The sequence below is a fragment of the Danio rerio genome, chromosome 5 (genome assembly GCF_052040795.2).
Source record: "Danio rerio strain M-AB ecotype USA chromosome 5, GRCz13ab, whole genome shotgun sequence".
Lineage (NCBI taxonomy): Eukaryota > Metazoa > Chordata > Actinopteri > Cypriniformes > Danionidae > Danio > Danio rerio.
This window is the reverse complement of record NC_141025.1, coordinates 55,459,451-55,470,000: the sequence shown is the minus strand read 5'-3', so window position 1 is coordinate 55,470,000 and position 10,550 is coordinate 55,459,451. Positions and strand designations below refer to the sequence as shown.

General features: G+C 33.6%; 1 protein-coding gene across 4 annotated transcripts in view; it reads right to left on the bottom strand.

Moving 5' to 3' along the window:
- slf1 (SMC5/6 complex localization factor 1) overlaps positions 1-10,550 on the bottom strand; it is a 65,508-nt gene that overhangs the window by 39,780 nt on the left and 15,178 nt on the right. For all 4 annotated transcript variants that reach the window (XR_015491751.1, XR_015491752.1, XM_087254128.1 and 1 more), the window contains exons 14-15: positions 10,388-10,533; positions 7,154-7,284 (exon numbers count right to left, since the gene is read on the bottom strand). Coding sequence is in view for 2 of the 4 variants with exons in the window: in XM_087254128.1 (XP_087110254.1) it covers positions 7,154-7,284; positions 10,388-10,533 (277 nt within the window). In the remaining 2 variants the exon portion in view is untranslated. The remainder of the gene's footprint in view (positions 1-7,153; positions 7,285-10,387; positions 10,534-10,550) is intronic.

Below are 10,550 nucleotides of genomic sequence, written 5' to 3'. Positions count from 1 at the left end.
AGATTGAGACATCAGGGCATGTTTTTTTGAAGGGACACATAGTTCACAGCGCTTGTGGCTAAACAGACAGATTCTGTCATGTATGCTAACATCAGCACATCATGAAACTGCTCATAAATACAGCTAAATTAAGAATTTATCCATAGCCAGAGGACTCACGCGCTAGAGAAAGCCTGAAAAATTAAAAACTTCCAAGACAATCTCTCACAAAACACAGAGCGATGAGACACTTACATAAAGTTCACTAAATTCGTCCCACTTTACACCACCGCTCAACCCTACAAACATCATTATATCCATGTCACGACATTTTCACACTTCCACAGGCCAGAGTTGAGGGACTGGCATCTAATGCATTGCCTGTAGCAACTACTATCCCGCCTGTTCGCTAGCTGTACTTACTGAATCCTTTTATCGGAGGAGACAGCTATCCAAACCCCCCCGTGGAGCTCTCTGAGGATGGAGTCCCTGGCCAGTGTTTAAGGAACTGTCACCAAATGGCACCATAAGAGCTACAGTGATGCAGGCGGGATTGCAGCTGATCTTCTGGTTGGCTGAAGTGTGTTGGCTGTCTGCTTAAGTGTTGACTAAGACATAAAGCTGAGAAAAGGCAACCTCAGGCTGATGCAAGAGTATACTGTAAAGGATGAGACTATGAATTAAAGAGTAAAGGCTTAATGAATAACCGTGGCCTCTTAAGTAAACCATGATCAGCGAATAGGAATCTAGCCATTTATTTATGCATGTATCTGACCATTTATTTCTGTTTTTAACCATTCATCTATTGATTTCATCCATCAGTCACCCATACATCCATCCATCTATCGACTAACTGAATATAATTAGTACATCCATCAGTTTAGTCCATCCATGTATTCATCTGATCCATTAACTATCCATGCATCAGTTTATTTATCTATTTAGTACATCATCCATTCATCCATCAATCCATCCATAGATCAAACAATTCAAAACATCATCCATTCATCATTTATTTTATAAAAACGTTTCTATCTATCCATCCCATACATCAATAACCACTCACTGATTACATCAATCAATATACCCATTATTAAAATTTATCCCTCTTTCTATCAAATTAGTCCATCTATCCATCCATCCATCCACCCACCCATCCATCCATCCACCCATCCATCCATCCATCCATCCACTGATTCAATCCATCACATTCATCAGTTTAGTCCACCTATCCATTCATCCATCTATTCATTCATTCATTCATTCATTCATTCATTCATTCATTCATTCATTCATCCATCCATAAATTCAATTATTTCAAAACATGATTCATATATTCATTAATTTTTATCAGTGCATTCCATCTTGCAATGTCATCCACCAATCTTCAATTTTCCACTGATTCAGTCAGTCAATCCATCCATCCATTCATTCATCCATCCATCCATCCATCCATCTATCCATCCATTAACTGATTGAATCAATCAATACATCCATCAATTTTGTCCATCTATTTATCCATCCATCAATCAATTAATCTGATCCATTTATAGATTTGATACTTCATCCATCTAACCATCGACCGAATCCATCAATACATCCATCAATTTAGTACATCCATACATTCGTCCATCCATCTATCCACCCGTCCAACCATCCATCCATAGATTTGATACTCCATCCATCCATCCATCCATCCATCCATTGATTGAATCGATCAATACATCCATCAGTTTAGTTCATTTATCCATCCATTCATCCATCCTATAGATTTGATACACAATCCATTTATCCCCTATACATCTATCCTTTAATCAATTCATTCATCCATTTATAGATTTGAAACACAATCCCTCTACCCATTCATCCAACCACTAACTAAATTGATCAATGCATCAATCAGCTTAGTTCATACATCCATCTATTCATCAAATAATTCAAATTTTATCCATCCATCAATATTTTTTATAAACAGAACCCATCTATAATACCATCCATCAGTCTATCCAGTTAGCCACTCAATCAATTTTCAATCGATTCAATCAATCCATCCACTCATCAACTGATTTAATCGATCAATACAACCATCAATTTAGTTCATCCATTTATCCATCCATCAATCATCCATCCATCTATAGATTTGATATCCCATCAATCCATCCATCCACGCATCCATCCATCCATCCATCCATCCATCAATTAAAAATTCATATATGCATCAACAATTTTTTGTCATTAAATTCCATCTGTCCATGCCATCCATCAATTTATCCAACCACCCACTCAATCCCTTTTTATCGATTCAATCAATCCATCCATCCATCCATCCATCCATCCATCCATCCATCCATCCATCCATCCATCCATCAACTGATTCAATAGATTGATACATCCATAAATTTAGTTCATCCAGTTATCCACTCATCAATTAAATCTTCCACCCATCCATAGATTTGATACTTTATGCATCTACTCATCCATCCAACCACTGACTGAATAGATCAATACATCCATCAATTTAGTCATTCCGCCCATCCATCATCCATGCACCCATCCATATATTTGATACTTCATCTATCCATCCATCAAGCATTTCATAACTTCATCCATTCATCCATCCATCTTTTTTTATCAATATATTCCATTCCATCCATCAATCTATTCAGTCAGCCAATCCATTTTCTATTGATTCAATCAATCCATCAATCCATCCATCCATCAACTGATTGAATGGATCAATATATCAGTTTAGTCCAGGCATTTATCCACTTATCAATCAATTTATCCACCCATCTATAGATTTGATACTCCATCCATCCACTGATCCATCCCACCACAGACTTATCCAATCAATGCATCCATTAATTTAGTCCATCTATCCATCTGTCCTCTTATTCATAGATTTGATACTCCATCCATAATTTCAAAACTTTATCCATTCATTCCATTCCATGCTATCTACCAATCTATCCAGTCAGCCACTCAATCCATTTTCCATTGATTCAGTCAACCCATCCACTCATACATCTAATTTTAGGACACTATTAAAGCAGGTTTCAAATGTATGATAGGTAATAACTATTTCATTAATAGATTTAAGTGATTATACTTTATAATGCAAAAAAAAAAAAAATGTCTCCAATAACTGCCTTAATGCTTGCTTGCGGGCAAAATTCTCTAATCTGGCCTGATGTAATACTTTAGAGAACAGCAAAACTTAAAAAATCGTATTCACTACAGAAATTTACATGACTTTTCCAAGCCTGGGAAAAACAACTATATTTTTAGCTTTTTTTACTGTGGGAAGCATAAGAATAGAAAATCCTCTTAACTTTTTAAGAATGTGTATAATATAAAAAAACAAAAACAAAAACATATAATTAAATACATAAATATTTTTCACTCATGCTACATTGTGTAGCCCTTTAACAGTGCTGTTGCTTAAAGTGCCTTGGTCATGGATAAATGCTTCCTAATGTAATTTGTTACATTTTTGTATACAAAGAGCTGATGAGTCAACCAGGGATGTTCTGGTTTTACAGTTAATCACTTTAAAACAGCTACATTACCATTTCTCTAAAATGCCCATTTTATTTAACAAATTCGTGGCAGGAAAAATGTAAATAGTTTCTAAAAAGCAAGATTTTTGAAAATTGCTTAGATTTTGTTTATAATATGAAAAATGTTAATGAAAATATCTGCATAAAAAACTGACTGTAAAATGTGTAGTGAGTAAATGCACAAGCAATATGAGGGAACGATTCCTTAAAAAATATTGCGAGGGTTTGATTGAAGAAGATCCTCAAAAAAGTGAATTTTAAAATACAGAACAAAAAGCTAGAGGAGAGTACTACAGTCAGGCAGTGAGTGGCCTAAAGGACAGTGCTGTCAAAGGAATAAAGACTCCTATTTCTACAGGAAGAGTGCCTTGTCCCCTAGTAACTGGATTTTTTTTTTAGAACCAAGGCACAATCTAACACACCAGAACAGTACAAACATCCACATTCTCACAGACACATAGTCATTTAGTATCCTATTAGTGAGAAGTAAACATCACTGTGTGCAAGTCTGTGAGTGCATTTGAGTGGACACAATGTTCTTTCTGTAACCACTGTTCCCTAAAATATTCAGTGACAGCATGCTGTCAAACACAACCACAGACAGTAAAAAATAAAGAAAACATTCAAAACAGGAAATTATAACAAAATGCTGAGAATAATCATATAGTCCATGTAATCAATGAAAAGCAGTGATTTGGAGACATCAGTTATAAATGGGTCAATGCTATAAACAAAGCAGTAGCCTAATGATTTCATCATGTCAGCATTTTTTAACCAGTGTTTATGAATTTATGGCTGAATGATTTTTAAGCCTAATAAGCTCAGTTATTTTATTAAAACAAACAAAACATTTTGTATGTTTAATGGAAATTAGATTGCAAATGATATTATATTGGTATATATTATAATGGTATTATATGGTATCATATTGTATATATATATATATATATATATATATATATATATATATATATATATATATATATATATATATATATATATATATATATATATATCCTCATTTCCTTTCTACAACTATCTTCTTCTGGAAGAAACCCCCCTCCTTATCTTCTTCCACCTTTATCCAGAATGGGCGGCACAGTGGCTCAATGACTAGCTGTTGCCTCACAGCAAGAATACCAATGGAGTTGGGTCCTCGCTGGGCCATCTGGCATTTCTGTGCAGAGTTTGCATGTTCTCCCCGTGTCAGCTTGGGTTTCCCCCGGGTTCCCTAGTTTCCTCCCACCATCCAAATTTGCTCTATATTATAGATAAATCAGCCTAAATCTTTTTTCTAATGTCTTACTCTCAGGAAGTTCGCCTTGGCCTCAGCAGCAGGGGAGTTTGAGATTGACCTGAGCTCAATCTCCCCTCACCCTGCGAAAGGGGGGAGCTCTGGGCTCGAGGATCTCTTATATGATATTATATGATCAAATGATATTATATTGGTATATATTATAATGGTATTATATGGTATCATATTGTACACATATATATATATATATATATATATATATATATATATATATATATATATATATATATATATATATATATATCAGTGCTTCACACACATAGACTTTAGTTGGGTGGGCCACTCAAATACATTAACGGCCGCCAAAATATATTTATGGACACATTTTTTTTAAACATCCTTTTACACTTTTTTTTGTATCCGCCTAATATAACCAAGCATCTGCGATTGATTAAGTAGCAGAAAATCATTTACTCATTTTGATCAGTGTGCGCAAGACCTGTCAACTTTCCCACAGACAATCTCGCGTGCTTTGCAGACCCACAGGGATAAGCTTTTTTGGGATTTTGAGAAGAAAAAAAAAATGTCTGGCCTGGCATTCTAAATCTCCTAAATTCCTAATTTCTGAATTCAACTTTTTCTCTCTAAAGCTCATCAGCAAAGACTACTTTCCACTTGCATCACTGCTGACAGCTCGAAGAGTTGTGAGACAGAGAGAAAAAGTAAATAATAGATTCTTTAATCTAAATGATTCAGAAAGAAAAAAATACTACAGTAAATACTCAGAGATGATGAAATGACTGGTCTAAACTGGCAGCAAATATATTTACATCATTAGGTTAATCAACGCATTTGCCTAATTTAAATAATCTACAAGTTCTAATCTTATATTTAATTATATTTTTTAGAGATATTTTCAGTTTTTTTTCCTTTTTCTGTCATTTACTTCTCAGTTGCTGATTATTTTAATAATTTGATGATGTTAATATATTGGGCTAGTGTATTTGTATATGTAAAATGTGTTGGTATTCAAGTTTACTTTAAAATTGAAAGAGAGAAAAGCATATTTTACCCTGATAGCTTGTGCACATGGCTTCTGAATAGCATAAAAGAGAATTAGTGAATTTCTTTTTATTTCAACAGTCTTTTTTTTACTTTAACCCAATGAAAAGATTTTAGGCCTACTACAAAATGTATTTTTTTCACAAAACACGTTATCCTCCAGACCAGTTTCTTTACAAAGTACGATATAATGGTTATAGAACGTTCATGATGCAGCGTGAGCTCAGAGAGCCTTTTTTCCTGCGCTCCTATCCATCACAAGACACCTGTCTGCAAGGCTACTTTTCCAAGTGTTCTTTGTAAATTTATTTTAAAATAATTTCTTACATGTAGCTGAGTAGGAATTATTACATTTGTAGCTTTAACAAAGATTAATTGTATTTAATTATTTACACAACGAAGAAATATAGAGCCAGTAAATTTTCTGTACCTGTATACTATTAGACTACTTTATTTGTATATTTGCTCTTTTATCTCTGCTTATAATTTGTTTGTTATATTTTATCCACTCCCCTACAAAATCATCCCAATTAATTAAATATCTTGTGAAAAATCGCTAAATAAATCCCTTATATACACTGTGTAAACACACACACACGCACACGCACACATAAATGTCATGTCAGCTTTAAAAAAAATGTAAAATAAAATGAGGAAGGAAGAAACAATTTCAATAGTTCTACTTAACAACAACACTCTTCTAAGCTTAAATTTCAATGCAGCCTAAGTATTATCTAAGCATCACATGTCAGCTGAAGCCTGCAGGGAAAAAGGCAGATACGCAGCAGCTGATTGAGCTGGTAGAAGAGCCACACAGCCCCAATTACCCTCATGTCACCAGCAGTAACAGGGCTGGTGGTCTTCTGCCATCACAGGTTGCCCCAACAGAGCGGGACAGCAGCCTGTCTCTCTCCATTAGCCATCTTAAACCCCTCTAATGCCCCATAATGGCAGAAAATTGTCCAATTAAAGGCACCCACTGCACTCTCTGCCTCTGTCACACACACGTATGGATGCAGACATAAAGAGGATCTTATAGTGTTGTAAGTGGAGAGTGGTTATCTCAAAATGTGCTCTGATGGCACAAGGATGGCGAAAATGACAGCCATTAATTCTTGTGATTTTACAGTGAAATACCTCACAAAGTAAACACTGCTCTCAGCTCTATTCATCAAAAATATACAAATATTTTAAAAGAGTGAGTGTGTTCTTGCTTTTCTTCTGTGCCCTGTGATCTGCGGTGTCAATATGGAGGACAACAGCATGAGCAGACAGATGTGGCAGAGGTGAAACTCACTCTGAGACTGGCACTCGGGTGGCACTGCTGGTAGATGGTTGATTCATCTCGATTCTGTCAGTCTGTCCCTTCAGGGTTTGGACTGGTTCTCGATCACACAAGTTCCCCAGAGCTTTGAGGTAGGTTGAGACCTGGCAAGAGACACACACACACACACACCAAATATATATATATATATATAAAAAAGTCATAAATATATTTGCTCACTATGTTTCAACCCCCTCTGCTCTATTATATATTTAACTATATATATATATATATATATATATATATATATATATATATATATATATATATATATATATATATATATATATATATATATATATATATATATATATATATATATATATATATATAGTTAAAGTCAGAATACATATGCCCCTGGATTATTAGCCCCCCCTGCTTATTTTTTTGCTTAATTTCTGTTTAACGGAGAGTATAATAGTTTAACTCATTTCTAAAAACTGATTTATTTTTATCTTCGCCATGATGATAGTAAATAAAGTGACATTTAAAGGCTTAACTAGGTTAATTAGGTTAACTAGGCAGGTTTGGATAATTAGGCATGTTATTGTGTAACGTTGGTTTGTTCTGTAGACAAAAGATCAAAATAAAATCGGCAAACTGCCACTTTAGCTCTCAAAAGTTCTTTAATATCACTCACAACATTTCGACCTACATGGTCTTCATCATGTAAAAAAAATACAAATGGGAGTACTCAAGAAATAGTGATACAGCTTTACACATGTGAAGTCCATGAATTGTGAGTGATATTAAAGGATTTTTAAGAGCTAAAGTGGCATTGTGCTGATTTTCTTTTGATCTTTTGCTACTGAGTTTATTTTTAAATCGAGCACCTGCCTTTGAGATTTTTAGATGTGCGCACATTTCTGTTTTTTGCTCGGTAGACTATCAGAAAAATTTAGCATAAAGGGGATAATAATTTTGACCTTAAAATGGCATTTAAAAAATAAAAAAATGTTTTTATTCTAGCCAAAATAAAACAAATAAGACTTTCTCTAGAAGAAAAAAATATTATCAGACAAACTGCAAAAATGTCCTTGCTCTGTTAAACATCATTTGGAAAATATTTAAAAGAAAAATAAATAAATAAATCAAAGGGGAGCTAATAATTCTGACATCAACTGTAATTGTGTTGTACTGTATAATGAATGCAGAACTAAGGGAAAGCAATTGTGCAGACATCATAAGTAATGATCTTTTATGATGTTATTTATTTAAATCATGCTGTTAACATGCATAAAATACACAATTAGTGCTGGTTTTATCCATTTGATTTCCAAACGCCATTCCAGCATCTATGGCTATAAGTGGTGGAAAAAAATACTCTCAAAAGTACTGAATAAATTCTGCATTAAAATTTGATTTGAATACATTCAACAGTGTGGACATGAGCTAGAAACAGAAAAATAATAAACATTGAAGGTGCAGTAGGATTGTCTTGAGAATTTATTTTGCTGTGCAGGTTGAAAGTCTCTTCACATTTCAATAGTATTGATTAAACTAAATGATCTAAATGTATTTATATGTTTTTTATATTCTGGGTAAAGCATAAAACTAAAAACTTTTCATGAAAATTTAAATTTGTCAGGCGGATAATTCCCATAATTTTGATAAGCAGCCCAAATTGTCAACAAATGTAGATTGTACATCTGCACACCCCGTTCATGCAGACTGATCCATAGTTTCAAGTGCACATTTGAGACATTTGTGACAGCAGTAAAAACAAATGCTGAGTCAAAACATTAAATCCTGAATCATTATTGGAGTTAAGGAAATATCAATACTGGAGTTAAGGTTGACTAAGGACAAAGCATGTGAGAGATTGAAACCAGGGATTCTTGCATACATGAAATATTGCAAATTATGACAAGTTTAGCTTGCTACACAACTGAAAACGTGCAAGGTATAATACAGTTTTTCCATTGGCAATTGTAGTATTATAAAGTAGTGTAAAGTTTTCTAACCGGTGAATGACATGATCCAGTGGATTGTTTACTGTCAGTTTTACTGTGCACGTTTGTGATTTCAGGAGGTATGGCTTTGAACTGCAGGGGAGGGACTGCGTTTTCAAAGCTATTATGCTAATATTTTTTATCATTTTGGCAGATCACTTACCGTACAATTGACAGACACATGTACATGTGCAGCTAAATTAGTTTAATTTGAAAGCGAAACATTACTACTATGTTTTAAAGCTAGTGCTCTGTGTCTCTGAACTAAAATGAATTCCTATATAATTTGCAAATATCAATATTATTCAAACATTTTTGCTTTGAAGACTTTTTTTGTTGAAAGGTTATAAATAAACAAAGCATTGCAATGCTCTCTTTTTTGGAATAAGAACTGTTTGTTCTTTAAAAATGCTCTTTGTAATCAGTTACGTTCAGTGTACATCAGAGCTTGATCAGGATGAATATAACTTTGTTGATGAAAAAAATAAAACATTGGTTACAATCATAAGCAAAAGCATAGAAACTCCAATTCTGGTTCAAAATTAAAGTTCAAAAAACAGTATATTTGCACAGCTAAAACGTTTAGAAAACAAATGTAGGTCGCTTTGGAATTGAATCAAGACTCAGAATCGGATCAAATTGTGAAGTTCTTAAAGATTCCCAACCCCAATAGCTATATTCACAGCAAGAACAACATACAAGTCTTTCTTACAAATGGCATTAACATAGATTTAAGTGGAAAAAACTATTCTTCTGACAGAATTTTGTTTCAGGCCACATACCTTTAATTAACACTTGTTTAAAATAAAATAAAATAAAATAAAATAAAATAAAATAAAATAAAATAAAATAAAATAAAATAAAATAAAATAAAATAAAATAAAATAAATAAAATAAAATACTGACCACGTCATGTGTAAGTTGGCACATAACCTTTTTTAATTAGACAATTTTTAATGAAGATAGTGCTATTTCAGTCATGTTGAAGTCGTGCAAAGTTAAATTATCAATTGATTAAAAATAAATGAATGAATGAATGAATGAATAAATGAATGAATGAATAAATAAATAAATAAATAAATAAATAAATAAATAAATAAATAAATAAATAAATAAATAAACATTTAATTATTTGCCATAGCGAACAGCTCCACCAAAATGTGTGGCAAAATGTAATACTAGCTTGGACCCTATAAATAAACATGCGGACCCCATAAATCTTGATGTTGTAACACTGTATATGATAAAAACCTACAATTTTGAGCAGGCAGAGTGGTTCAGAGCTGAAGAACAGGCCCCTGCTGCAACAGATGTTTCTGTAAATTGCATCGGCAGTGAACATCCGGAGTCTTGCGGAGCGAAGGGCTGGAACCACCTCCTTCAACATGTCAAAGTCAAGGTCTAAAGAAGGACAAAAA